This window comes from Alternaria alternata (assembly GCF_001642055.1).
Source record: "Alternaria alternata strain SRC1lrK2f unplaced genomic scaffold CC77scaffold_1, whole genome shotgun sequence".
Taxonomy (NCBI): domain Eukaryota; kingdom Fungi; phylum Ascomycota; class Dothideomycetes; order Pleosporales; family Pleosporaceae; genus Alternaria; species Alternaria alternata.
Genome location: NW_017306190.1, coordinates 192,930 through 220,450, shown reverse-complemented (window position 1 = coordinate 220,450; position 27,521 = coordinate 192,930). Strand labels below are relative to the sequence as shown.

Below are 27,521 nucleotides of genomic sequence, written 5' to 3'. Positions count from 1 at the left end.
GCTCGTGATGGCGGCCAGACAATCGTGATGTCATGTTGAAGCTTGCATGAAGACTAGTCTGTTTTGGGCAGCGCGCATCCTCCATCTCCGCCCGAGCAACGCCGTCTCAACGACATTGCAAATATTCTATCATGGCCTCTTCCGCGTTATCTCTTGTGCCTGACGCCCGCCGCGGCCTAGTCTGTTCCCCTGCAGCATTGGGTCCATGAGTGACGCTGATTGCACATCTCTCCGGCTACTCCCTTCTGTTTACACGGTGCCATCATGGGTTTCGACTACGCGCTCGTGTACGTGACGCGCCCTCTTCCTGCGTTCCACCACTATGGCTGACATTAACGGCTAGTCATCTCAAGTACACGATCCCCCCAGCCGTGGGGCTTACCTGGCTCTATCGCCCTTTCTTCACCAAACTTGACGTGTACAAGGTCGTTTACCTGATATTGGTTGGTACGCGCATCCTCGCCAACACTTCTCGTGCTAACAGACCAGGTCGCTGTGCTGTCGACCATACCATGGGACTCGTACCTCATTCGCACCGGAATCTGGAGCTACCCCGCCCATGTCATTGTTGGACCCAAGCTGCTGGATATCCCTCTAGAAGAGGTCTTTTTCTTCGTCGTGCAGACATACAACACATCGATCCTCTATCTTCTCCTCAGCAGGCCTACCTTTCAGCCCGTCTACCTCAGCCCTGAACGCGGCGCATCCGGCCATCGATGGCGATACACCAAATTTGCTGGCCAAATCTTCTTTTTGGGCGTGATTGCGTGGGGATGGCGTTGCATCAAAGATGACAGCAAAGGAACTTACACTGGACTCATCTTGATATGGGCCGGCCCGTTTCTGCTGCTGCTCTGGTATGGCAACTATCACTATGCCTTGAACACCCACTAACTGGAAGCAGGAGTCTTGCATACCAATTCATCCTGGCGCTCCCTCTAACCAATACCGCGGCACCCATCATCCTTCCGACACTTTACCTCTGGATCGTCGATACCTTGGCCTTGCGTAGAGGAACATGGGTAATCAACACAGGTACAAAATATGGCGTGCACTTATGGGACGGCCTCGAAATTGAAGAAGCCCTCTTCTTCTTGGTTACCAACTCGCTTATAGTATTTGGTCAATTGGCGTTTGACAATGCTCTTGCAGTGCTATACACCTTTCCGGCGTTATTCACGAAGCCCTCCCTGCTCCCATCACCCATGGTCTTGATGCGCGCTTTGCTCACTTCATGCTCCAAGTACGACGATGCGCGTCTTGTAGGCCTTGGCGAGGCTGTGCATCGTCTCAAGCGAAAGAGCCGTAGTTTCTACCTCGCCTCCGCAACGTTCCCTGGACCTTTACGGGCGGATTTGTTGCTACTCTACTCCTTCTGCCGCGTTGCTGATGATCTGGTGGACAATGCTTCCTCTGCCGATGAGGCCAAGGACTGGATAGCGAAATTGCGCAAGTTCCTGAATAATACTTACAGCGATTCTGCATCTAAGCCTACTATACAAGCCCAAGTCCGGGAAGACTTTCCGGCCGGCACGCAATCTGCACTCCTACAGCTTCCAGCTGCTAAGCTCTCGCACCAACCGTTGGAGGATCTTTTGCGCGGGTTTGAGATGGACCTTGCTTTCGACAAGGAGCCTCTGATCAAAACCACGGAGGATTTGCGTTTGTACTCGGAGCGTGTGGCGGGCACTGTAGCTCAAATGTGCATTGAACTCATCTTCAACTGGTATCCTAGCGCTTTACCTGTTGAAGAGCAACGGACTATAGTTGCTGCTGGTAACGGTATGGGCGTGGCCCTACAGTATGTCAACATCGCGCGCGACATAGAAGTAGACGCTAAGATTGGGCGTGTTTATCTTCCTCTGAAGTGGCTTGCTGAAGTGGGGTTAAGTTACGACGAGGTATTAAAGAAGCCAGATCACCCGCAAATCGAGGCCTTGCGTAAGCGTCTTCTGAAGGATGCATTTTCTCTATATGAAGAGGCCAAAGATGCGATTGAGCGTTTGCCAATTGAGGCGAGAGGCCCTATCCGGGTCGCGGTTGAGAGTTACATGGAGATTGGAAGGGTCTTAGGACAGGCCAACTTCAAAGTCAAAGCTGGACGTGCTACTGTGCCCAAGTCGAGGAGGATAATGGTTGCTTGGAGAACACTTAATCGCTAATACAACTTGCGAGATTTATGCCTTTAATGCTTGTAACAGTACCAATGAACTGCCCTGCTTGCAGGATCTCCAAAGTCGTGATGCATGAGACGAAAGCGGAGAATGTGATTGGCCGGACCGGAAACGTCTGTGATTGGCGCACGTGCAGTATCGCGTCCCGTTTCTCCAACTCGCACCTGAACTGTCTCTCCATCATCAACCATATTTCCTAGAACCCTTAAAAAGCGTAATATGTATCAAAACCGGCTACTGGATCCAACGGGCGCGTCTCTTGTTTCCACTAGCAGGAAGAAGAAGGGCGGGCCGCGGATCGTAAACCGGTCGGCAAAAGGCAATTACAAGAAGCTACTTTGGTTCAAACAGCCTTGTAGGTACTCACGTAGGTCCCTGTGATAGGATATATCTGACGTGTACAGTTCCCGATAACTATACAGATGAGACCACCTTTCTTGACCACCTTCAGCGCAATCCAAGATTGCAGCCCTACGAATTTTGGTCACTGATGGGTGACGCCACGGTCATCGTGCAGCATCTTGCAACAGTGATCATATTTGCCTGCTGTTTCGTGGCCATCATTCATGATAGAGTTTCGCCTGTAGCCATAGTGGGGTGGGCCACTTTATGCACAGTTCTAGCCTGGTTCTTATGGGACCATTGGATGGGCCAGGAGTTCGCGACCGTCTCCAACGTGGCATCGACACCCACTTCAGATACGGACAAAGCTGGACCACAACCCTCATCAGCGCTCTCAGGACGAGCTCAACAGCGTCTAGCAACTGCCAAATCAGCCCTGTTGATTTATGCGGCTTTACTTGGGCTCAGTCCGATTCTCAAGTCACTGACACGCTCCACGACAAGTGATTCAATATGGGCGTTGAGTACATGGCTGCTGCTGATGAACGTTGCCTTCTTTGACTACAGTGGAGGTACAGGTGCACAGTATGAGGACCACTCTCCTTTTGAGTATACATGCGGCTAAGTCATGTGTCTCTAGATTACCAGCTTCGATATCCACAAATTCGGCCATGATGGCGTCGGCTGTTCTTGCCTCGCGTCTTCCATCCACTACGCACGTCTTCTCGCTGACTCTCTTTTCCATTGAAGTTTATGGACTGTTTCCAATATTCCGTCGTCAGCTCCGCGCTCGATCTCCGTGGGGGCACCTCGCCCTGACCATTACATTGGTAACAGGCGCATGGGGCGGCCTTTTCATCACCTTGACAGGAGGAGGCCGCGGCGCATTCTTGGCGGGTGCAATCGTAGGAGGCGTCCTCACTCTTTTGAGCATGGGAATCTGCAGTTGGTGGCTCATCGGTCTCCAGAAGTATAAGAATGAGATTCATGGTCCATGGGATCCGGCAAGACCCGTCATCCGGCGGCATTGGGATTGAGCTCTTTATCTTCGGACTCTTCTCGGTAGGAGTAGCGGTTCTCGCAAGCAAAGAACGAACAGACTCCGTTTGGTGGCCAGGTCTCCGTGCGACCATCGATTCCAGAAGCCTGTGCCCATCGCGCGGCAGTGCTACTTTGTAGACTCGACTTTGAGTGTACCTCTAGCTGTAATTTCCCATCTTGTCTTGTCCACCTGACAAGGTTGTCGCTAGAGTTACCACTGACACACTTGTTCATCCGAGCAAGCAAGTCGTGAGCTCCAACGTCGTCCCCGCCAACAAAATGTACAGGCGACCATGGCAGTTTCCGATCCATTGCTTTGCCTTTACTAGCTCCAGTCACTACAATTCTATCCAAGCTCTCGAGACCTGAAAGCATGCTCCGAATGAACTGCCAAAGCTCACTTCTGAACATAGGTACTGAAAGGTGAATCACGAAGTCAGCGTAAGTCTCATACAAATCCCTATAGGAAAACACCTACTGATAGGCCATGCCTCTAGGTTTACTCGTAAACACCGCAGGCCGACTGCATCGGCACGAAGTGAACCCATGGCTTCGTTGTTTGCCAGCGCAGTGTACTGTAGCCACTCACGTGCAATATGAAGGCGATCCGAGTTTAGTTCGCGCAGGTCAATCTCAATATCTTGAATACGCGTTCTGTAGTCGAGAGGGAGCGCATGGAGGAAGGTGCGCATTCCAGTAAGATTTGAGAAGCGAAAGGTGTTCTGCGCGAACAGTGGACGGCGGTCGATTTCGTGATAGGTTCTGCGACATGTTTGGAGCAGAGCAGCGCCTGGTGTTGTAAGAGCCGTGCCATCTTGTTGATCTTTCGAGCTGTAAATCTGGGGGTCGATTATGGGAGCTTCAGCAACGAAGCAAAGTCCAAAGATGATGTGTTTGATTTCTGCAGGCAGTTGGAGGAGTGCCGATTGTGGCTGAAGATTACTAGGGGGTGATATGGTAATAGCCATGATTGTAGCAAAGTATATATTAAGAAAGCTCAACCTTTGAAGGTGGTATCACCTCAGCTTTAACTACAGTGTGAAGCGGCAAGGCGTTAGCTGACGGTCACGGCCCATAAGCTACTGTCATGCTTTGTTTATCTATGCATCGTGGCGTTCCGCCGATTCAGCACCTCAGCCCGAGCTGAAATCTTTTCACAGGACGGATAGCCTAAGCATTAAGGTACCTAGCATTCCCCAGTCATGGCTTGTAAAAAGTGTGTGGAGTGCTTAGAATTTCCGTGGAGGGTAGCTAAAGCGGTGAGTTGAGACCCACAGTTTATGTCTTCGCCGATGGCGACGTTGATATCGGCGCATTACGGAACTGGAGCGGCTCAACATAAGTCTCTGACTGATGGTCGTCACCTTTTCCTGGCACTTGGCCGACGCTGTGACGCGGGATAAGAATCATGGCTGTAGTGCAGTGCCGATGTGCGTGTTGGCATCGGAGCAAGCCTCGCTCCCCGCTTCCAACACATCAAACCCAACGACACCAGTTTGCACAATAATGCTACAACATGAACCTACGGAGCTGCTCCACGATGTGCTCGGACGCGTGTCGGATTTCGAATTCTAGCGAGAAGTGCGACCTGAGCACAGATTCCGGCCCCCAACTTGAATATGAGCGAGGCTGAAAGAAGCGACTATGGTGTGCCAGTTACCCGCCATCGCAATTTTGGTCCTCGCGTGTACTGGACTGGACTGAACTGGGCAGCACGTAACTCTCGACCACCCTGAATTGATATCTGCTTTGTCAATTGCGAAAGTAAAAGAACAAAGCCATGTCTTTACGGCCAGACGACAGCTCCAGGCGTTCGCGGTCCAAGTCGCCTGGGCGCGGTCGAGAGCGTTCGCGCTCACGCAGCCATGATGGGCGCGAGCCTCAGCGATACGGTGCAGCTGACAACGGAGCTGCAACCCCGCAGTATGAGATTAGGCAGCCGGGTCAGGGTCAGCAATATGCGACGTGAGTACTGCGAGAATTGACTCTGCCAAATGTTGCGACAGACATCGCACGGATTAAACTGAGACATGGCGGCCAGACCAGCGAGCGAACCCATTACCATGGGGAACTACACCGATCTCCCTCCGCACGAGAGACCTGGCTATTCTCAACCCGCGTCCTTTGCGCGTCCCGCGCCCACGGCAGGCCCGTCGGCGGGCGTCTCTTATGCCCAGCCTGGCAATGTTCAGTATGCGCCGACCGCACACAACTTTGCCTACACCGCAGCCCCAGCTTCACATAACGCGCCTACGAGGACACCGGCGGCGACAGCGACTTCGAACGGGGGCCCTCAGTATGCCAATCCAACCCTCCAGTATACGGCGAAGCCAGTGGGCGGCGCCGGACAGCCGCCACACGTACGACACAACTCCCAGCCCATGAGTCCCTCGTACCCTCCGTCGGCTCAATTGCAATACACAGCTGCATCGCAAGCCCCTTCGCCGCAGCCCCAATACACGACCATGTCACACGCCCCTCCACCCCCGCCCCAGTATCCCCCCATGTCACAAGCTCCTCCGCCGCAGTCCCAGTATGCGACCATGCCACAGGCTCCTCAGCCGCCGCCAACTGATCAGTCCGGCTATCCACCTCCGCCAATGGGTCACCACGCGCAGCGTCCCGATCACCACCGGGCTGCTTCTTACTCGGGTCCAATGAGCACACACGATGGTCGCAATGTGGTCGAGCTGCGTCCACAGGGTCACCTTGGTGCAGGCGACAGACCTGATGGGCTGCGCATGGACAGGCTGTCGGTGAGCGGAAACCGACCCGACCTGCATACTATCGTCCCTGGAGGTATGCCTGGAGGATTTCCAACGGGACTACCACCGCCGAGTCCTCTGCTCGAAGCTTACCACGGAACCTATCAATCCATCAGCCCCATGCCTCAGGCGCTGATGCTAGACGACGATCTTGACCATCTGCCTGCCCTCGACACCCTCTCTCCTCGGGCTTCTGGCCATTCTATCCACGGCCGTCACCGTTCTCGTTCCACTTCGCGGCGATCGCCAAGTCCTTCGAGGTCTTCCAAGCATAATGACAAGCTGGCACTGGCGGCATATGGCCGCGGTGAGCGACTACCCGAGAAGAAGGAGCGGAGAGCAAGAGTGTATGACGCTACAGACGACGCTCTAGCGCTTGTTGACGCTCTGGCTGCGCGAACCCCCGACGTGGATGCTATAGTCGATATCCTTCCGGCTCTATCGCATGACCAGATGCTCGAATTGAGAGCTGAGTACAAACGGCACTGCAAAGTACAAGGCAGGGGTATCAACATCGCCAAGCATATCAAACTCAAAACGTCTGGCAATTTCGGAAAGATCGCCTACGTGACAGCCTTGGGAAAATATGAAGGGGAGGGGTACTGGGCGAACTACTGGTATCAGTCAAACTCGGCGCGTCGCGAGCTGCTCATCGAGTCGTTGATGGGCCGTCAAAATTACGAGATTCGCGAGATCAAGGACGCATTCAAGGACAAGCGTTACAGCGACTCTCTGACCCGATGCATGGATAAGGAGCTCAAAGCCGACAAATTCCGAAAAGCTGTGCTAATGGCACTAGAAGGTGAGCGGCAAGAGGAAAGCGATGTGTGGCCGCCCGAGTATCGCATGCGTGATGTCGACGCTCTATACAGGGCGGTCAGGGCTAGGGAAGGCGGAGAAAGCACCATGCTCAGCATTGTTATCATGCGAAGCGACGCGCACTTGCGCGAGGTGTTAAGGACCTATGAGAAGAAATACCAAGGCAACTTTGCGAGAGACGCTCTGAAGAAGAGCAACAATCTGGTTGGTGAAGTCATTGCACATATCCTCAATGGCGTCAGTAAGTTTTACCCGCATAAATTTGCGTCTCACACGTGTACTAATTGCCCACTCAAGTTAATCGTCCTGCAAGGGATGCAATGCTCCTACACCACGCTCTCATGGATCTCATGGAACCTGTAAATGATTCCCGATCTTCCAACAGCCGGCTGTCATCACGGGAAGCCACTTCTAGCAAGCATGAACGTCAACAAAGGGTCGAATTACTCATCTCTCGCCTTGTGAGATTACACTGGGATCGTCAGCATCTTTTCAGGGTCAAGGCAGAGTACGAAGAGAAGTATGGCCGCGTAGTCGAAGAGGATATTGAAGAGGCTACGAGAGGTGACCTGAGAGCATTTTCTATTGCCATCTGCCAAACGGCAAGATAGTTAGTTTCGTTGATGATCATCTGGTGCAGCGATACCCGATTCTCCGGAGCCGAGAGTGTGAACCATGTAAGCATAACACTTGTATACGTGTGTCCGTGTGTAGAGCTACGTTTTGACAAATGGTATACATTTGCTAGTCTGAGAGCTTGAGATTTCCAATGGATGATGATATTACTACCTTGCCGTCTCTTCTATCTTGCTCACGTCTATGTAGTTGCCTTGTGTCCTGTATCCTATAAATTACGCCAAAGTTATATAGGACGATAGAATAGAATGTGAGATAATGAGACATGTTTTATAACAAGGAAAAGCCTCGAACAAGCTGCGGTAGGATGCACTCCATGTCTATAATATATGACCCTACACAATCATACACAGTTAGTCTCTTAGTCCCCTCTTCCGCGCCCAAGGTGTCCTAACACTGGTAGACTAAAGAGGATCTACGTCATGCATCCTACACATAGCAGCACCATTGAATCGGCCACTAGTATGGACGAACAGAACCATCGTAGATCTTCTCCCCATTGACCTCCTTACCAGGAAGATCGATGACGAAGAACTTGCCGCTATCTGCGGCAGTATGTCCAAAGATAACGTTGAGACCCCCAATTACGCTCTCCTCAGCAGTCAAATGGCCCGCCTCAGTTCCCATGTCTGTCTTAACCCACTGTTCATGCACTATTAGCATACAATTCGCATACCAAGGGCAGATTGGGACACCTACACCAGGGCATACAGCAAGCACCGTAAAACCGTCATTTTCGAGCGACTCGGCCCATTGTACGGTAAGCATGTTAAGTGCGGCTTTTGATACTTTGTACGCAGGAGTAGGCTGGAACTTGCCCATTGGTGATAGAGTCATGGAGCCGAGACTCGAAGAACTAATATCGCGTTAAGTCTGCACGATCGGACAAGGGGAGAGAGGAAGATTACATGTTTACAATCTTCTTGAGCTGACCCTTTTTAAGGATTGGCAGGAAGGCTCTGGTGACATTGTGCACCCCAAAGACGTTGACGTTTAGCACTTCGGTAAGATCTGTCCTAGTAGGTTGTCAGTACATAAAGTATAGATGATGCCACAGCTTTCAATGACACACATGTTTTCAATACCACCTTCAGTGTGACTTGAAACGCCAGCGTTGTTGATAAGAATATCCAGGCCCTTTCCACCCAGAGAGCGCTCAACATGCTGCGCTGCCTTCACAGCACTTTCCCCGGACGTCACCTCTAGAGGGACAAACTCGATGCGACCAGCCGATTCAGAGATCAATCTCTTGAGCGCAGAGTTCTCGGAGCGAGCGGCAGCGAAAATCTTGCCAACTTCAGACGCATCTTTACGAGCTAGGATCGTAACGTAACCAAGGCCAATTCCTCGAGATGAGCCAGTAATGAGGTAAGAAGCCATTTCGGTCAGGGTGGGTATTGGATGTAAGGTTGAAAGATGTTTTGAATTTGTTTTCTCTTGATGATTTTGTTGTACTACCAACTATCTCTTTATATTCTCTCGAAGCTGTCGCCAAAATCAAGAGTATCCGGTGCCTCTTCGGCGTGGTCTTTAATTGTCTGATAATGCATCGCGGACTTTAGATTTCAACAATGCGATAGTCAAGATAACCCCGTTATTTCCTTGAGCTTCGTTGAACACGTATCTGATCTTTTCCTTCGTTTGAGGTTTGTGTGTATTGCTGAAGTGCTTAAAAATATATTGTTTGTCAGCGCTGGTCGTCGGCGAAACCGGAGGGTGTAGCATCCGGTCCTAGTGAAAGCCAAGTCTACCATCGTGACTAGCTTGAGAAGCTACTTACAAAAAGGTACATGCTGAATGCACGGGTGCCTTGTACATGATTTGCTAGGATGTTCAAGGCTACGTCTTCGAAGAACCATGTTGTGCTATGTTCCAGCAAACAAACGCACATTGAGTTGTCTGTAAATCGGGACGCTATAGCTGGACTGTACAATCGACTAATTGTGCAGCATGCGAGTTTGGAGTACATGCAGAAAAATGCGAAAATTGAGCAAGGCGAGATGTTTGTTGTGATCTCATATGCACAAAACTATACGTTACTGAAATTGACTTTAGTCTCGTTGCGTATATGGATACCGCCCCGTGCCCCAACCTTGTCTCCGGTATTATGGTGCGAGCCATGCTCGCACTCGTGTTCGCACTCGTTCCTATGCAGGACAGATATTCTGCCACGGCTTTCGCCTCTGTGGCCACGTAATTCACCAGCAAGCTCGATCGTAGACTCGTTATCTAGATTGGTAGTTGTCAAGGGTTGGCTGCGTCTCCTCTTGGGAGCACTACCAAATGTCGGAACGGAGTTTGGATTGCCGTGATTACTGGGACCAACGGACCTGTCGCTTGACCTCAGATAGGTGAATATGCCGCCGCAAGAACGAAGAATGGGGCGAATAAGAGGGAGGGATGCTAGTGAAAGGACTAGTCAGTCACTCCAATAATGAGGGTCAATATAGATGACTGACTTGCGAAAGATGCCAAGTTTACATCGCACACTGCCCATATCTGGTCGTCGATCCCATCGAAAGTGAGGTCCTGATTGTTCTTTCTACCTAGCGCGACAGTATGAATGATAGTGCCAAGTGCTGAGCCGCAGACTCTTTGAACGCGTCAACAAAATTCAAATGGTTTTGTGTGTGGAGAACTCACAGTAGCCCGGATGCGAACATGGCTGCCACGACGATCTTACGTGCGGCTGAGATGTGAAGTCTATAGATCTCGATGAGTGGACACAGCAGTATTGCAACTTCAAGAACGAAATGCGGTATGCTTGCTGCAAAGAGCGACAGCATCGGTGTCAGAGGGCATTTTCCCGGGACGTCTTTATGCCAAAATTTCCGAATCGGTTGACATTGCATAGAGATGAGTGTGACCTTTGGAGGTCAACGTGTTGCTCTTGGAGTCCGAGGTTGGTTGTCCACTTACTCTGACGATGATCCAAACTACCGAGCAGACGAACAGGATTCTAATAGGCTGCCTAATGATTGAAAGTGAAAAGGTTCTCCAGTAGAAGCCTAGTATCACGAACTTGGACAGCCCAACGGAGAACGTGTAGAACCACATGTCTACCCAAAGGTCCAAGAAATAATGGTACACAATCTCATCCTCTGGCATGTCCACGTCTTGAAGCGGCTTTCCTAGTCCCCATCGCATCTCTTGCTATTGTTAGTGCGCAGTTGGCTCGGCTGTGCGATACTACGTACTGTATATGCTAATGAAGGTAAAGGCGCTTCCGTTGGAGAAGGCAATAACAGCCAAAATATCTTCCCACACCAAAGCATGTCTAGTCTGACGGTGAGACGCCAGCCGAGAGACTAGTGCAATCGCAGCAGCTACATAAGGTATAAGCGCCGCTATGTAGAGTTCAGGTTGTCTGTTTTGTCCCATGGCAAACCGCAAAGTGGATCGTACGCCAGTGATATAGGCTATTGAAGGATGATGCCAGGAAGTAAAGCGCTGCATGGGCAGCTGAGACAAATGGTAAACAAAGTGGTACAATTGACGCGGTAAAAGCTTGAATTTGCGACCGTCACACCTTTTGCATCTCATAAGTGATGCTAGCAGCAGTGGTTCCAAGCCAGGACAACCCTTACTCAAGTCACACCCGCAGCGCCCGCCTGAGCGGTCGGTTGACAGTCGATAAGCGCAAAACGCTTGATAGGGTCGCTACAACCCAGTGATTGTAAGGCTGCACGATGGCATGTCTCGTTTCGGTGTAGGTCTTCTCGTATTCAGGCCACAATGCAGCACCACCAAACGTACATCCACGCAATCTAGAATGAGCGGCGCTGCAGACCTTATTGTTTCGAAAAGCAATTTCTTGGTATCCAGTGGAGATAATGTGCAGTAACACAAGCCATTGTACAGCACAGGCTTTCTCAAGGGCCTGGTCTTGTTTGGTCATTCGCGATCATTGTGGTCTACTTCTTTGCAAGTTTGCAGTGTACATTAGCCAATTTCCACAACGCGCAAAACACGGATCCTGATTCAGTGAGACTTATTGGACGGTCTTTTGTTCAATCGTTAATTCTCAAGTCTTGCACCCAACTCCAGATACTCGTAGTAATGCCCGTGATGGCTGCTCAAGCACGAAATTGCAAGGAATCTCCACTGTCGCTTGTTCGTAGACGCGGAATGAAAGCGCGATCGAGGAGTCCCGCACATAGCGATGATCCTGGACTGTAGATCAACGGTGCTGCATCGGAATATGACTGCAGTCAATGGGCGTCATGTGGTCTAGAAGCAATCCTGTTTGTTCGGATCCATCCGCAGGGCGCCCTGATGGAACAGATAAAGAATCGAAGGAATCAGCCATACTGGATGCTTGTGACAAGGGTTCGGGCCGAACGTGTATACCGGCTATGGTGCATATCTTCCGATTAGCATGACGTCTTTGCGGCACGGTTCGCGCCAGTGGGATTCCCTCATTCGTGCCGTACTGCAATCTGATCGGTCATCCTACAGGGGAACTCAGATGCCATCTAAGGGTCCAGGCGGCTATCATGGTTTCATGGTGAACCCGGCACGCGGAGATCTCCAGTCGTGACTCGTTGCTACTGGTGGACTAAAACCAGATGCATTTTGAGGTAATTCATCCGCGTATGTGTGGAATATGTGCGCGAGATTGTTCTGCTGCATTAAGATGCGTGCCCTTTCCAGTCCCCGTCGAATGAGGGGAAGGTGGGCCCATGGTCGCAGTACATCGTATCCGTTCCGGATATGCTGCTCCTGCTTAGTCTCTTCGATGAAGGCGAGAGCCGGGTGGTCGAATGCAATAAGGAGAGTTGCAAAGCACGCAAATGTTGGATATAATGTGAAGTGCGTTCCCATCTTCCTTCCGATGAGCTGCTCGTCTGCTATACTTAGAAGCAAGGCTGAACTCTTTATGCAGTGTCGCGCGTGATCCCTTGTGACCACTATCGTTTCGTGGTCTTGAGCGCCAGCCTCCTCTTCACTAACTTCCAGTATCTTGAGCACTGATGGCCAGCCAAGCACTACGTGTAAAGCGATATACTGAACTCGCAGAAAAGATTTCCTAGAGTCAAACAGCGGCGTCGAATCGATGGGGAATTGGACGACTGAAGGTAGATGATCGTACCATTCGCGTACTTGTTTGCGCAACTCGCCAATGACAACAGGTGCAAATATGACCTGTCCTGTAAAATACCCAACCACTTCAAGGGTCTGTGTCAAGAACTTTCTGAGGCTAATTTGCGCTAGAAAGAAATAGAAGCCCGAATCTTCCTCTTCGAACTGGGGAAGCGGAACTAATTCGTGGAAATGGCGCAGTCCGATGGGATGCATCTTACATGTTGCCTCGAGCTCATGGAGTATTGTGGAACAAGCCCAAAACGCTCGATTGAATGCTTCTTGATCGGAAGGATTGTATCGCTGCATTATTCTGGATGACAGGATATGCATGCAATCACGCGCTGCTTGCGTAATAGAATTCCATGTCTGTAAAGGTCTAATAGCAAACTTGAAGTACGAAGCTTGCAGGATCCGACACTGAAGGGTGGCCAGATTGCCGATACGAAGCGACAAATGCTCGAGAATTCTTGAGCCACGTGCAAAGTACTCCAGTCCAGGTGTGAGGTTGTCTGAATTATTATTTCTATCTTCAGAGATAGCACCAAGGGCCAAGATCAAAAAGGCTAGGCATGTCGGTGCATCGGATGATGCAAAACTATCCGAGTCTCCTTGTTCAAGCGCGCTGATACACGTTTGTTGGTCGAAGATTGGTGTCCAACGAAGGAAGTTCTCCACAAACGACTGTTGGAGTCGCCGGCAAGTTCGTCGCGATAAGTCCGCTGGACGCAATATGACTGCATCACATTGATCGGCTAGTCGTTCACCAGCCAGGATCTCGTCATCGTAAAAGTCAGCTGTGTAGTCCCAACTCTCTACGTGGATGTATGGAGGCGCGCGGAAAGTTGTGAGACTAGGTCTTGGGGTCTTGCCTTCGGTGCTTGTCTGCCGGTAAGCGAAGTCATATGACACTGGTGTGCCGACCGATGTAATGGACACGGTGGTATTGTTGACCATCTCGATGGCCATTCTATTGGCGCTTGAGTGTCGAGATGTAGGCTCCGGTGGAGGGTATATGTCGCTATGAGTAGACGTGTTAGGAGAGAGCGCGGCGGATCCATGTACACATTGCTGCGTAGAATCCAGTCTGGCTTCAACTTGTGCCAGTCGTCTTTCAATGCTTGACCAAGCTTCTGGTGAGGGACCAACTGGTTTCGTCCGGTCGCCGACTGTTGGTTTTCGATAAGTACATTCAATTCCAAGCTCAGTACAAAAGCCACATGACTATAACTGTCAATGAGCGGTACGTGCAAAGCAAATTTCGTCTCACTAACCGGTTTCTGAGCGTCACAGCGAGTCTTCCGGAATCTACAGACGTTGCACTAAAAAGTATGAGTAAACCATGTAACGAAGTAAGAAGCAATGTCGACCCACGGCTATCGCTATACGTTTTCTGGGGTAGTTCTCGACGATAGCCAGACTATCATCCACTGGGCTTGTGGACGGGCGGCCATCATTTGGTGGTAGTCGTGACTGGTCTGATCCAACCATTTCATCATGCTTCCGTTTCTCAGCCATGACAGCATCCGTTAATCGGATATTGTTGTAGGAAGCAGACTAGATGCATGGTTGTGAGTGGGCCGCATTCATAGGAAATGGCCGTCCGGAGTGGGTGATCCGGCTTGCGGGTTCCGTCCCGTGTGGAGACCCCGCATCTTTGTGTTGCCTCCTACTTCGAGCGAATAACCTGCATTAGACTTATCCTGCACAATTGACAGGCTAAATTTACGACGTGTGTCGGTTCGTTTTTACACGATAATGTACATTTATGTTGCTTCATACGGCAGCCCGTGCCATGTTCTCTTTGGCTTCTTTCTCTTTCTTGCGCGCTTCACGTTCAGCCTTGCGCATAGCTCGTAGATCCGGTGGCTTCTCAATGCCTAACCTAGCTCTTAAATCGTCAATATCTGTTTCTAGTTCTTCCTCCCAGTAGATGTTGATCACGTCGGCACTTTGTGCGCCATTCCTTGTAGCCCATGGTCCATAGACGTCCCAGAAACGTCTCCATTCAGCCTTCTTCAAGGTGAAGGCGCTGAATACAGCCAAGCCAGTCATGGGCAGGCCAGTGTTTGCGAATTCGAATGCTTTCAGAGCAACTTCGCCCTCACGGAAGACGGGTAGTCCTACCAGAGCGTGGTAGAAGTCATGACACTCGCGATATCGTTGCATGACATATGCGCACTCCTCGTCATCTATGTATTGTACTGCCGCCCGCGTATCTGGAGAGACGCCTTCGCGGTCAAGCCATGCAGCATACGCATAGCCCAGTGTGTTCGGCGGTAGGTTGCGAAGGCGGGGGATGTCAAGCGAGGTGGATGTCAATCGCGGTCGGTCGCGTAGTATTCGTCGGCCAGTTGGGTTCAGGAGCATGCGATCGCGAAGCTTGTATATGAAGTAGGGCTGTGCAGTCGCTTCACCAAAGGATGCGATGAGATCTGACTTGTGTAAGCAGCGCACGCTGATGTGAAATCTCTGGATCTCATCTCACCTCCTCTCCGGGGGTCCAAGAAGCTTCCAAGACCTGAACCTATTGCCAGCCCTAATCTTTCCACGCGTGTTAGTGGTATGTGGCCCTCATACTTGGGCGGAGGGCGATTGAGGACTGAAAAGCAGCGGGATGGCTGTACAAACGAAGACGCCTGGAACGATGGGTGCGACGTCAGCTTCTGGAGCTGATGTATTCGCACATTTCTTGCCATTTGCGCGTGTCTATGAAGAATTGGGTGAGGCGTAGGAAAGCTGGCTGGCATCGTTCTGAGCTGATGACATGATGCAATCTTATCGATACGCCACATGCCACCAGCCACACCAAAAGTATGTCAATCATGACTCTTTCTTTGACTTCTGAAAAAAGACAATTGCGCCATCCATTGCTACGCCATCGATGAGCTAACATACACTTGCAATTGCCACTGTCATCTACCGTCGTATTACTGAGGCTGCTTGTTCAACAGCTTAGACCTTGATCCGGCATAAAGCAATTTGTACCTAGGCAGACTGAACACTGGTTGTACAGCAAACTTTATTGGGAATCTTCAGTATGGCATTCCGTACTTCCAGTCAAAATGTTCCCTCTAGATCTGACCACTGACAATTTCCAAGATTGTATTCGCACATCAAGCTGGGAAGTTTCAGAATTCTTCACTGCAGCCATGACTGCAGCACTAGACCCTGGTGAACAACACACCCAGTTTGTCGACTGGGCCAAGTCGAATGGGGTTGAAATAAATGGAATCGCTCCAGCACGCTTCAGCGGACGAGGAATGGGTATCGTAGCAGCAAAAGACATCAAAGTCAGTCCCCCTTCTCGAATTATCCACCACTCAACTCTCAACTAAATCATCAAGAAAGGAGACAAGTTAGTGCACGTCTCCAACAAATCACTCGTTCATGTCGCCCTACCTTCCATCCACGCCTTCAAGCTTCCGGAAAATACCACTGTTCACGGAAAACTCGCAGCATCCCTATCCCTATGGTATAGTGGCCAGGAACCGCACTCCTACCACCTCTGGCAAGACGTCTGGCCCACGCAGCAAGATTTCAAATCCACCATGCCAATCCACTACCCGTCTTCCCTCCAGTCTCTCCTGCCACCCGCCTGCAAAACGCTCCTCGCCAAACAGCGTGCAAACCTAGAAAAAGACTGGGCCACCCATTCCACCCATCTACCTCCTTCCATCACCAAGTCCCTCTACACGTACACCTGGTTGATAGTAAATACTCGAACTTTCTACTGGGAGTATCCCGACCTGCCCAACGCACACCCTCGCTTACCTAAACGGCGCCCGAAATTGACCGCAGACGACTGCTACTGCATGTGTCCGCTCATCGACTACTTCAACCACTCAGACAACGGGTGTCATCCCCAACACGACAGCCAGGGTTACTCCGTAACCGCCGACCGACCATACTCTGCTGGCGAGGAGGTGTTTGTGACATATGGTCCCCACACAAACGACTTCCTCCTTGTGGAATACGGATTCATCTTGGACCAAAACGTTCATGACTCTTTGCCTTTGGATCACGTCTTGGCCCCGTTGTTGGACAAGCAGCAAGTGGATGCGCTGAAAGAAGATGGGTTCTACGGTAACTACACGTTGTTTGGTGCAGGGAAAGAGGAGACGGTGTGTTACAGGACGCAGGCTGTCCTTAGACTTTTGGTTCTGGATTCGAGGAGGTATTCGGCGTTTGTGTCTGGGGATGATGATGGAGCGAGGGATCAGGCGAGGTTGAATAAGTACCTGGCGGATGTGTTGACCAAGTACTCGAGGGAGATAGTGGATACCTTGGAGGAAGTTGAGGATCTGGATTTGGGTGAAGAAAATGAGCATGAGCTTGCGGAAGGCCAGAAGGAGACCTTGATGAAGAGATGGAAACAAATACGGAGTGTCGTGAACAAGGCCATCGAAGCACTTACAAGGTAGAGAATTGCAGAGGAGATTTAGTAGTTCAGGGCGCTTGTTGGTCGATCCCGTCAACATATAACATTTATGATCATTGAGCTGTGCATATCAAGAGTTCTACTAAGAAGCCCGTTGACCTTTTACGCTTTCAAGACACGCTACTAAACAAATCTCGGCCTACCATCACCTACGCCACGCTACCTACGACCAATGCAGCGACACCTTCTTCCTCGCTCCTTACGTCAATCTTCATCGTCACACCAGTCTTAGCACTGAAGGCCATCCGCACCATCGCAGCAACCTTGCCGCCTGTGATGGTCTTGCCGTAAAGCTTGAGAGTATGTGTTGAAGTTGACAGAGTGACGTCTGTACCTTCGAGAGGTTGGAGGGAGAGTGTCTTGGTAAGTTGCTCAGTTGCATCTGTAAACTGTCAGTCGTGTGCTCGCCATTAGAGATAGCTTGTAACATAAATGACGTACCTGATATGCTCTTCATGTTACCCAACTGCAATGTCTCGGTTGCCGAATCGCCATTCGACTGATCCCAAACGTTATCGAAGCTGCCTGCATATGCCGGAACAACGTAGTCAGCACCGGTGAGGTACAGATCCTCAACCTGATACTCGTCTGGGTATCCATCGCCTTCCTCTGGTTCGTTCGTACTTGGATCGATCTCCTTGCTTGTGAACTTGAGTACGTTGGTGAAGCTGGCGGCGATGAATTGCGACTCGGTCTCCAAGCGCTTGAAGGATACGTAAACGGTACCGGGCTCGTTGGTGGCGAGCTTGGGCGCTGGGATAACGAATTCTTCTTCTAATTGCACGTCTCCATCATCCTCTGGTGTGACAACCATCTCCACATCTGTCAATACGGTGTCCTCAAGAGTGTTCTTGATGTCATATTGGATGACAATGTGATCCTTGAAAATGTGCTTAATGGCAGTGACGACGTATTCGGTCTCGGATTCTGTAAGTTCGACGACGTCGCTTGATTTGAGCACACCACCGTGCGCTGCCAACTCTGGAATCTTTTGCAGTTCTGTAGCGTATTTCTGAGCATTTGATGCTGCGCTTGCGGCGGCATCGGCACCCGCCTTTGATGGTGCTTTGGCCGCGCTGGGCGCCTTGAGTGTTGGAGTAGCGCCTTCGGTCTTCTTGGTAAGATCCGCCGCATCTGCTTGTTCACGTGAAACGGTTGGGATCTTAGTGATGTCGAAGGCTGTCTCGAAGGTATCACGGGAATCCGAGCTGACGTACATAGCCAACTGGTGCTCTAGTACAGGGAGCGAGAACATCGAGTCGTTGCGAATGAAGCTGACAGCCATGTCGTCGTCTTCCTGGTCCATCAAACGAAGGCTAAGCGCAGCTCGATCACGGACCTCGTCATCAACATCATCGAGACACCTTGTGAGGAGAACGTGGACCGACTTCTTGATTTCAGGGTCCTTCTGTCCAACGCCAAACTTGGAAAGAGCAGAGGTTGCGGCAGCCCTAACGATGGCATTCTCCAAGACTACGCGGTTGTAGATGTAGCGAATGTACTTGGTGGGGTGGGGTGTTGAGGGGCCCTCGCGTCCAAGAACGAAAAGAATCCTGACGGCGAGCTTGGTGAACTCGCAATCTTCGATGAACTCGCACAGGGTAGCAAGCGCATCTTCCTTGGCCTCGGGTACGAAGCGGATGAGATCCATGATGGCCTCCACAACAGATCGCTTGAACTCGTAACCACCTTCGTCGCGCAGGATGCCACTGAGGAAAGCAAGGAATCCAGACTGCTTCGCCTTGAACTTCAGTGCCAGCGTTCGGACAGCTTCTACAATGGTGACTTTGAACTCGTCAGTAATCTCAGCCATGAAGCCTGTAATCTGCTTCATCAGTCTGTCAACTGAAGACTCGTTGCCCGTCTTGAGGAGTGTAGTAATGGCGAAAGTTGCGATACTGCGGTTCGAGTTTGTGATGAGCGATTCGATGTCTTGGTTGCATGATCGGACAGCATCCGGCTTGAAGGAAGCCATTTGCGACAAGATGCGAAGGGCGGCAAACTTGGTGACGGAGCGAGGGGACGTGAGGAAGAGCTGGAGGACGTGAACGGCTTGTACGAGTTCGGCATCGGTGACATCGCGCATGTCGCAGATGGCCTTTGCAGCTTCGAAGTTGACCATTTCCGACTTGTGGCGCAACCAGCCGTCGAGAAGTTGCATCATGGGCTGCGATGGGTGTTAGTAAGTCTTTCCCTATGAAGCGACTAAGATTTACCTTGCGTAGGTTCGGGTCCTCTTCAGCGAGCTTAGCAGCCAGTCTGACCAGCAAGACGGTAGCAGCAGGGCTCTTGACGACGCCAGCAGCCGAGTATTGCTGCACCATCTTGACCAAGCTCATCCTGTCGCCGGAGCGCATTTGGTAGAGGAGACCAATTGCATGGTACTGTGTCATGTAGTTTGTGCTGGCCTGCAGGGCGCTATGCGAGCCTCCTCCGAATCCTCCCAAGAAACCTCCACCCGACTTGCTTCCAGACGCAGCTTCCGCAGCCTCGGACTGCCATCTTCGAACGACATCCTTGGCGACTGGGAGAAGATGGTACGACGAGACGAGGGCGGCCGAGGACACGGAGGGGTTCTTGTCGACTATGCACGTCTTGACGAGACGCTCGATGGCCTGCACGGTAGAGGCGTCGATGACGCGGCAGAGGGCGCGGATGGCGTTGGGGCGGTATACGACGTCGCTGCCGACGGATGTGTCCTTCATTATGGAGGAGGTGACCATGATAACATCGTCGGCGGAGCCAGCGAGCTCCTTGATGACCAGGTAGACCATCTGGCGGAGCGAGGCATCCTTGTTCTGGAACAGCTTCGATATGCCAAAGAAGAGGGTTGTGGCTTCCTGCCGTCCCCAGCTCTCCCCGGTGAAGAGCAGCAGGGCCAGCTTGGTCAGGATCACTCTACATTTCCTGGGCGATATAGGGCTCTGGTTGAATACTCGTGCTGGACAAGGTCAGCTTTCCCCCCGCCAGCCTATGGTCTCAGTGACAGTCGCCCTACCTTCTTGGAACACGGACGTCTTGTCAATCTGGGCGACGCCGCCAGCATCCTCGTGCTTCTTGTCCATGGTGTTGTAGTGCAGCTCCGAACGGCTAGCTCTCTCCGCAGGTGTGTAAACTTGTCCCGCTCTTCCTCCGCCTAACGTGGCCTTTTGCGACGGCGTGTGTAAATGTGTCCAAATGCCGCCTTGCAATTGGAACTGGTGGGTGCGGAGACGTGGGGGTGTCGGGGGTAAGTCGCAGTGTTGATTGCCTGGCCGTCTTGAATTGGCGACGTTGAAGATGCCCTCGACCAGCGCGAGGGAGTCCACCTGCAGGGATGTCGCCGTGTGGGCTGCTCTTGCATGTTCCAGGTCTTGGCGCTCGGAATGCGCAACTCAATGCGGTGCGGGTATTCAAGGCTCTGCCCTCCAACATAGACTCGACACACTTGCTCACTCGCTCTCCCTCTTCTTCTTTTTTTTCTTCTTTCACATTCACACATACGCGATAATGGCAGCCTCAATACCACGCTCGCGATGTCTCTTCTCCCCGTCCACATTAAAGACTGTCCCTCGCTCCAGGACGCCGCTTAGAACTTTTGCCACGACCTCCGATACGCCGCAAACCGCAGCACCCGAAGCACCCACAAAGCGATCACGGCCAGCGACGTCTTTCAGCGATACACTGAATGCCGGCCCATCGTTCGGCGACTTTGTCAACCCCGAGGCGCCCCTCTCCCCCGCCGAAGCATACGAGATCAAGACGGTGCAGGTAGGCCCAGAAGGCCGCAAGAAGACCATCACACGACTTCCCGAGTGGCTGAGGACGCCAATACCCTCAAACGCAAACCAGAACTACAAGCAAATTAAGAAAGACCTGCGAGGGCTGAACCTAGCCACAGTCTGCGAGGAGGCAAGATGTCCCAACATTTCCGATTGTTGGGGCGGAAGCTCAAAGAGTGCGGCGACTGCGACAATCATGCTCATGGGAGACACATGCACACGAGGATGTCGCTTCTGCGCCGTAAAGACATCCAAAGCACCCCCACCGCTGGATCCCCACGAACCAGAAAACACAGCTGAAGCGTTGCGGAGGTGGGGGCTGGGTTACGTCGTCATCACAGTGGTTGATCGAGACGATCTTGCAGATTCCGGAGCGCATCACATCGCCGAGACCATTATGAAGATCAAGCAAAAGAACCCAACACAGCTTGTCGAGTTGTTGGGTGGTGACTACGGAGGCAATCTGGAGATGGCCAAGGTAGTTGCGCGAAGTGGTGTCGACGTCTTTGCGCACAACATCGAAACGACCGAACGCCTCACACCGTTTGTCCGTGATCGGAGGGCCAAGTTTAGGCAGAGTCTGGACGTGTTGCGATCGGCCAAGGAGGCACGACCGGAGCTTATCACCAAGACCAGTATGATGTTGGGCTTGGGCGAGACGGACGAGGACCTATGGCATGCGTTGAGGGGTATGTTCGCACCATCCAGTGTATAAGCAGACTAAACTAATATGCATACAGAACTCCGCGCAAACAATGTCGACGTAGTAACCTTTGGCCAATACATGCGACCCACCAAGCGCCATATGGCCGTCCACGACTACGTCACCCCCGACAGGTTTGAGCTCTGGCGCCAGCGCGCTCTCGATATGGGTTTCCTGTACTGCGCCTCCGGTCCGCTCGTGCGCTCAAGTTACAAAGCAGGCGAGGCCTTTATCGAGAACGTTCTGAAGAAGCGGAGATTAGGCAATGCGGGAAAGGGTGAAGTCGCAGATCTCAGTGCTGCAGAGGAAACTAGCAAGACATTGTAGATATAGAGGTGCGGGAATAGGTTATAGCCTTACTGCGACATTCAGGACTACCTCAACTCGATCCTGAGTAGGAGCCTGCTTCAACCAGGCTGTGCAATGTACAACACTTTACTTCGACCACGTAAATAATTTGGGCCGTCTCCAATCCCAGCATAGTTCAAATGGTGTTATACATGACAATGCATTCTTGTTGTCCTTCACGGTCAAGCTTTGACGTGACTAATCTTCGAAAACAATGGATTCATAAAACCGTATATACGAGCCATATTCTATTGGCCTCTCGCCCAACCATAAACCAGTCTCCCTCTAGCCCCACAAACGCCGTTCGGCCGTCTACCACCCTAAAGAAAGAAATGAACGATTGTCGTATGTACAGAAAGCTCAGAGCCTTCACAAAAAAAAAGAAGGGGAAGAACTAATCCAATTCCCTTTGGCCAATTTCTCACAAAAAGCGACCTTTCCGTATCTTGCAGACGTTGACACAGCAGCAGCACTACCGCCGCCGCCACCATCACGACCACAGGACGGCCCGCTAGTTGTTCGGCATGCCCTCGCGCAAATTCTGGTATTTACTCTCTGGGAAGTTGAGCAAGTTGGCCGACTGATCCAATCTATCGACACCACCAATTGTTTTCACAAACTACACCGGCCAATTAGTCCATGTCTCTCTATACACAGGGGCACATACAAGGGGGGCTACGAAGAATAAAAGAGACAAAAGACACTTACCGTCGAGATCAAACTCGCGTCTCCCGGCTTATCGCTCGAGCTCTCCCACCACATGCCACCACCGAGTCCTCTTCCGAGGATGAACTGGCTTTTCTTAGCGATGATGTCAGGCGTATCGTAAGTGACCATGACCCTCTTGGTCGGGTCGTAGCACCAGCTAGCAGTGATGCTGTCATCTGTCTTGACCTGGCAGCCATCTAGTGGAAGCTTCTTATAGTCATACACGCCTTGTTCCCAGGTACCTTGGCCGATGCCCGAAAATGGGGTGCCAGGGCCGTCGGTGTTTTCAAAAGAACGGCCGTACAGGGGCATGCCGAGGACGATTTTTGCAGCGGGTACGCCGGCGGCGACGTAGTCGTCGATTGCTTTGGCGGTACTGAAGGGCGTGCTGGTTGGGTTGGAAGAAGAAGGCTGCACATTAGCCTGGTGGCCAGCATTCGTATCCCAGGATCCAGCATAATCATAAGCCATCTAAACACTCGTCGTTAGCAATTAGCGCGACTGGATGAGTAGGGGGGGTATTTTACCAAGTTCCAGAAATCAAGGTACTGGTCCATGGCTCCAAGTTTCATCTTGTTGTAATTGGTGGGGCCTGCCGGTGAAGCAACAGTCAGGAGCAAGTGCTGCCCAGGGGCATACTGTGCAGAGTACGCATCGAGAGCCCGACGAGTTTCCTGGAGAAGGAGAACCATGTTGTTGGCCTGGGCTTCATTCGACGGGTACTCCCAATCGATGTCAAGTCCGTCGAAGCCCAGGTTCTTTAGAATCTCGACAGCGCTGCTCGCGAATGTGGCTCGGCCCTGGGCGGTCGACGCAGGCTGGGCAAAATGGGCAGAGTAAGTCCATCCGCCGATCGATAGTAGCACCTTTAACTTGCGGTTGCGCTTCTTCTGGAGGAACAACTGCTTGGCGCATCCATAGACGTTGGTGCCAACATCGTTCCACGAGTCATTCACATAGTGCTTGTCAGTGTCGGACCAAGTATCCGTCAGGAAGACCTCGCCAGTATCGCGAACATCGGCAAAGGCGTAGAGAACATGGGTAAGCTCTTCACCAGGAAGGTCCTGAGGGTTGTATGCGCGACCATAAATAGCCTGCACATGTTGTCAGACGAACCTCTCCTACATACACTCAGGCTAGCGAACAAACCCAATTGACAAAGTAGGCAACGTTTTTGTAACCTGAAACAGCCGAACTAGTCGTCATGTTGTAGTTGGTACCTTGCGGGATTGCAACGGCTTGTACAAGAGTGGAGAACGAGAGTAACGATGTTACTCCCGCGAGCATGTTGGCGGCGCGCATCCTTATGATGTCGCTAGTGGCGCGCTACTGTGCTACGTGGCTGTGGCGCGGGCTAGTGCAGGTACGAACGCGGTTTCGCTTGAGTGCCGAAAGTCCACCTAAAGTGTTTGGATAGAGAGGGAGAGGGGCTGACGATGTTGAGAAGGCTCAAAGACGTGTATTTATGCTCGAAAGAATGTATGAAGATGACTCGCAGTAAAAGAGAGTTGATCAGGAAAAAATGGGTCAAGGACTGTAAAGGATGGTCACTCGACCAACTGGCGAGTGAGTCGCGACTAGTGAATGCTACGAGAGCTCTCTGAAAGGAATGTAACAGTAGAGAAGAGAACTGAGGGCACGAGGGCTTGTAAAGATCCAGGGCCCAAGGATACATATCATCGCACACGCGCCCGCGGCGTGGGAGGCGAGGCTATTTGCACATGCACAATTGACAAGATGTACTATGCCTAGACCCAGGAACGGTTGTAGAGAGCGCTCTTAATCGACCAGGTACAGGCGGCTAGGATCTGGGGGCGACGGCTAAAGGCTTCTAGGGCGAACCGCTTGCAGCTATGACTAGACGACCTGTAGACAAAAACGACAAGTGGCCTTGGACGCTCGTTGAATACACCTGGTACTTTGAGCAAGTATATAACGTCTGAGTCTAACTGTAGCGGCAGTACAGACCGGATGTTCTCCATATCCACCTAACCGCTAGCGAGAAACAGAACGGTAGCTCGTCTGTTGCTCAGAAAGAAAGCTAGTACGCTTTTCAGACAGCAAGTGACATCAAGATTCTTGTTGTGATAGCTTCCTTTAGAAATGTGAGTCGTGTCTGAGAACTCCTACACTGCTCCATAGATGGTCTCGCGGTTGTCAGGATGTGTAACATCGAGATACAACATGACATCAGGTTGCGTTGCGACCCCAAACGGCTTGTTTCGCCCCTAATCCACGGCGGCATGGTCTCGGGGGGCAGCCCTGCGGGTGAAACCGCGCATCGGCACATGGGAACACATTTCCAATGCCGAGTGGAAAAAGTGAGCGTGAAGGCCGTGATGGTGTGTACTCGAGTACGCTCCACGGGATAGATACCACCTGAGCGGGAACGAGAGATAAGGGTTTGCACAAACCTTTCCGAAAGCAAAAGTACAGCTTCTAGTCAAAGAAAACAGTGTAAACTCTGCTCCTTACAATCCGTGGGTGACAGTTTGCCTTCATCTTTCACGCCTGCATACGTGTGGCAAGCCGTCGGACCGTCTGAACGCTTAGGCTGAGCAGAGATATTGTCAAAAGTTTGACAGCCCCAGGTGCAAATAGATTGTGAGTTAGCCGCGGCGTATCGCAGATGAGATAAGTGGAGACTGAGGCTGCACGAGGAGATGGTGCTTGACGGGAAGGATGGCATGCGGGACGGACGGCTAGCCGCATTGAGCTGCAATCCATACGCGAGGGATGAGCAGATACAGAAGTAAACCCGGCCCAGATGCAGCGATATTGTAACCTGCCACTCTGCATGGAAAGATGGACCTCTAGCGCTTCGAATGAGCCGTTCCTCGACGTCTGCTAGCGTGCAGTTGTTTAGATTTATCCGCGTTCGTGCACTGCTGATTGAAGACACGCGATGCTTTGCTGGGGTTCTTGCAGATTGAAGCAGCGCTATGGAGATAGCACGCGCTATAAAAGTCCAGGGCTGGATAACAAGTCGAAATTATCGGGATCAACACGCACGCTGCGCTGCATCGTAGGCCTGGAGCGCGGGAGGATGGCCAGGCAGAGGGTCCGCAGCCTCGGCTTCTCACACATCGGGCAAGACAGGATAACTGCAGTATTGCAGAGAGACAAACACAAATGCAGAATAGTGGCGAGAGGTAGGGCGATTTGGAGTGTGAAGTTTGCTGCGATGGAGATGACTGGCGAGAAAGGCGTGGTCGCGTGAAAGGTGGAAGGGATCATCCCCACTGGTGTTATCAGCCCTCCAAAGAGTGTGGCCAATGCGCGCTCAGTCTTTCACTGCACTGTAACACTTCCACACCACTTGGAGAATATTCAACGTCGTGAGCAAACGATGTACTGTCCGATATTCGCAGTGCCCTTGCAGCATTTGGTAACAGAAAATGAGCGATGCGCACCCGTAGTATGACGCTACCAGATCTCACAGCAGATAGGCTGTCTGTATGGATCGTTACGAAGTCGCGTGATTTCCTTGTCAGAAGTGTAGAACAAAAAGCCTGGGTTCGTGACCTTTTAGTTGAGAGAGCGCTTGATGAATATGATGAACGACTCGCTATCAATGGGTATCGTAAAAATCATGAACGCCGTGCCCAGCAGCCGAGCTTTCATAAAGGCTTAGAAGATCTGGTTCAGGCTTCGCTCGTCTACTCATGCTTGTAGTCTGCGGACCAAGCCACTGATGGGACCTATGGCCTTCCTGCTGAAGACGTCATCTCGGACTCCATCTCTTGTCCTGCACACAGCCCTCTCAATCCTCCCATCTTTGGTGACGGACATGACCGCTGTTCGTCTGTCGGACCAGACAACAGTGATTTGCCTGACAGCAGCATCGGCTTCGATGTCCAGTATGCGTACGCTATCAGTCTCGTCTTCGGCTTCCTCGACATCTGAGCTCGTCTCATCATCGCTCACGAAGGCGTTCAAGATGTTTCCAGTTGGTGCAAAGCCCTCAGTTTCGCTGTTCGGGTGTGGTTTTGCCAGACCAGCCTCCTTCTGTAACTCTTCCAAAGCGTTGACACGCAAGTGCCAGCTCACCAGCTCCTTCCGCAGCAGTCTCCCAAACTGCACCAAGTCCTGTTCTGGATCATTCTCTTCGTCTTTGCCCCCCGTGGGTAGCCACTTGTCGGACAATTGCTGCAGAGGTATACATGGTGGAATAGTGTGCTTGTTGATTCTTAGGATAGTCTTTTCATCCTTTTGTCTGACGCTTAGCAAGACGTGATATGTCTCGACGAATCTGCCTCTGAGTGGCACATCTATGCTAACGCCAAGAATGTTGCCATGGTTCAGCGCATGTGGGTCGGGATCTTTGACTTTGTATGCAGTAACGCCAGCACAGGCGCGATAGGTGTTCTCGAGGATGCGTTTCGACTGCTGTGTGATGATTGGACTCGTATCGTCGGCAGGCTTGTTGTGTGTACCGCTACTATGGAGACGCGCAGCGAGGTGGGGTTGCGACAAGAGGACGGAAGATAGGTTCGCGCGGTGGGCTTTCAAAGTGGCTATCCGGGTATGCAGGTCGCTGATTTCGTCGTCGAGTTGCTCAGTAGTCTCCATTGTGTAGTCGTCTGCCGCAGTGAAAGCGCATCGGTGTTGGTGTTGGAACGCGTGGGCGGGCAAGATGAACGCGCTAACACGTGAATAAGCGTCGGGCAGGGGGGTGGGGGTTAGTGCTCCGCCCTCGTC

General features: G+C 51.7%; 13 protein-coding genes across 13 annotated transcripts; 4 read left to right on the top strand and 9 right to left on the bottom strand.

Moving 5' to 3' along the window:
* Positions 1–264: 264 nt before the first annotated feature.
* On the top strand, positions 265–3,141 carry CC77DRAFT_1026898 (terpenoid synthase; the record flags this gene model as incomplete). Its single annotated transcript, XM_018526339.1, has 6 exons — positions 265–287; positions 344–443; positions 490–857; positions 905–2,135; positions 2,526–2,529; positions 2,579–3,141. 6 exons carry the CDS (start codon positions 265–267, stop codon positions 3,139–3,141), a joined length of 2,289 nt encoding a protein of 762 aa, XP_018391145.1.
* CC77DRAFT_977857 (hypothetical protein) lies at positions 3,047–4,525 on the bottom strand (the record flags this gene model as incomplete). Its single annotated transcript, XM_018535983.1, has 3 exons — positions 3,047–3,439; positions 3,618–3,973; positions 4,036–4,525. 3 exons carry the CDS (start codon positions 4,523–4,525, stop codon positions 3,158–3,160), a joined length of 1,128 nt encoding a protein of 375 aa, XP_018391144.1. The 3' UTR covers positions 3,047–3,157.
* A 1,062-nt stretch (positions 4,526–5,587) lies between these two features.
* On the top strand, positions 5,588–7,752 carry CC77DRAFT_1055848 (Annexin; the record flags this gene model as incomplete). Its single annotated transcript, XM_018527853.1, has 2 exons — positions 5,588–7,382; positions 7,439–7,752. 2 exons carry the CDS (start codon positions 5,588–5,590, stop codon positions 7,750–7,752), a joined length of 2,109 nt encoding a protein of 702 aa, XP_018391143.1.
* Positions 7,753–8,236: 484 nt separating this feature from the next.
* CC77DRAFT_1089706 (short-chain dehydrogenase/reductase SDR) lies at positions 8,237–9,157 on the bottom strand (the record flags this gene model as incomplete). Its single annotated transcript, XM_018529485.1, has 4 exons — positions 8,237–8,419; positions 8,477–8,633; positions 8,686–8,793; positions 8,850–9,157. 4 exons carry the CDS (start codon positions 9,155–9,157, stop codon positions 8,237–8,239), a joined length of 756 nt encoding a protein of 251 aa, XP_018391142.1.
* A 649-nt stretch (positions 9,158–9,806) lies between these two features.
* Positions 9,807–11,158, bottom strand: CC77DRAFT_925018 (hypothetical protein; the record flags this gene model as incomplete). The annotated part of the gene is made up of 5 exons (XM_018533837.1): positions 9,807–10,180; positions 10,237–10,370; positions 10,421–10,644; positions 10,697–10,926; positions 10,975–11,158. 5 exons carry the CDS (start codon positions 11,156–11,158, stop codon positions 9,807–9,809), a joined length of 1,146 nt encoding a protein of 381 aa, XP_018391141.1.
* Positions 11,159–12,215: 1,057 nt separating this feature from the next.
* On the bottom strand, positions 12,216–14,506 carry CC77DRAFT_2801 (hypothetical protein). The gene is made up of 3 exons (XM_018530997.1): positions 14,234–14,506; positions 14,134–14,181; positions 12,216–14,083 (listed from the first exon to the last, which is right to left on the bottom strand). The coding sequence occupies exons 1-3, from the start codon at positions 14,375–14,377 to the stop codon at positions 12,272–12,274; spliced, it is 2,004 nt and encodes a 667-aa protein (XP_018391140.1). The 5' UTR covers positions 14,378–14,506; the 3' UTR covers positions 12,216–12,271.
* A 129-nt stretch (positions 14,507–14,635) lies between these two features.
* On the bottom strand, positions 14,636–15,558 carry CC77DRAFT_1003776 (ubiquinone biosynthesis protein coq4, mitochondrial; the record flags this gene model as incomplete). The annotated part of the gene is made up of 2 exons (XM_018523225.1): positions 14,636–15,294; positions 15,348–15,558. 2 exons carry the CDS (start codon positions 15,556–15,558, stop codon positions 14,636–14,638), a joined length of 870 nt encoding a protein of 289 aa, XP_018391139.1.
* Positions 15,559–15,695: 137 nt separating this feature from the next.
* Positions 15,696–17,362, top strand: CC77DRAFT_951659 (SET domain-containing protein). The gene is made up of 3 exons (XM_018535392.1): positions 15,696–15,897; positions 15,962–16,152; positions 16,207–17,362. Exons 2-3 carry the CDS (start codon positions 16,012–16,014, stop codon positions 17,281–17,283), a joined length of 1,218 nt encoding a protein of 405 aa, XP_018391138.1. The 5' UTR covers positions 15,696–15,897; positions 15,962–16,011; the 3' UTR covers positions 17,284–17,362.
* Positions 17,359–20,604, bottom strand: CC77DRAFT_951656 (coatomer subunit gamma). Its single transcript, XM_018535391.1, has 4 exons — positions 20,299–20,604; positions 19,517–20,241; positions 17,742–19,467; positions 17,359–17,682 (listed from the first exon to the last, which is right to left on the bottom strand). Exons 1-4 carry the CDS (start codon positions 20,363–20,365, stop codon positions 17,450–17,452), a joined length of 2,751 nt encoding a protein of 916 aa, XP_018391137.1. The 5' UTR covers positions 20,366–20,604; the 3' UTR covers positions 17,359–17,449.
* A 141-nt stretch (positions 20,605–20,745) lies between these two features.
* On the top strand, positions 20,746–22,269 carry CC77DRAFT_977836 (Lipoyl synthase). The gene is made up of 2 exons (XM_018535982.1): positions 20,746–21,750; positions 21,802–22,269. The coding sequence occupies exons 1-2, from the start codon at positions 20,790–20,792 to the stop codon at positions 22,089–22,091; spliced, it is 1,251 nt and encodes a 416-aa protein (XP_018391136.1). The 5' UTR covers positions 20,746–20,789; the 3' UTR covers positions 22,092–22,269.
* A 45-nt stretch (positions 22,270–22,314) lies between these two features.
* Positions 22,315–24,345, bottom strand: CC77DRAFT_2778 (hypothetical protein). The gene is made up of 4 exons (XM_018530982.1): positions 23,970–24,345; positions 23,348–23,914; positions 22,821–23,291; positions 22,315–22,731 (listed from the first exon to the last, which is right to left on the bottom strand). The coding sequence occupies exons 1-4, from the start codon at positions 24,120–24,122 to the stop codon at positions 22,624–22,626; spliced, it is 1,299 nt and encodes a 432-aa protein (XP_018391135.1). The 5' UTR covers positions 24,123–24,345; the 3' UTR covers positions 22,315–22,623.
* An 882-nt stretch (positions 24,346–25,227) lies between these two features.
* Positions 25,228–25,617, bottom strand: CC77DRAFT_2775 (hypothetical protein). Its single transcript, XM_018530981.1, has one exon. It carries the CDS (start codon positions 25,507–25,509, stop codon positions 25,264–25,266), a length of 246 nt encoding a protein of 81 aa, XP_018391134.1. The 5' UTR covers positions 25,510–25,617; the 3' UTR covers positions 25,228–25,263.
* Positions 25,618–26,014: 397 nt separating this feature from the next.
* On the bottom strand, positions 26,015–27,434 carry CC77DRAFT_1015094 (hypothetical protein). Its single transcript, XM_018523959.1, has one exon. It carries the CDS (start codon positions 27,390–27,392, stop codon positions 26,484–26,486), a length of 909 nt encoding a protein of 302 aa, XP_018391133.1. The 5' UTR covers positions 27,393–27,434; the 3' UTR covers positions 26,015–26,483.
* Between the last annotated feature and the right edge of the window lie 87 nt (positions 27,435–27,521).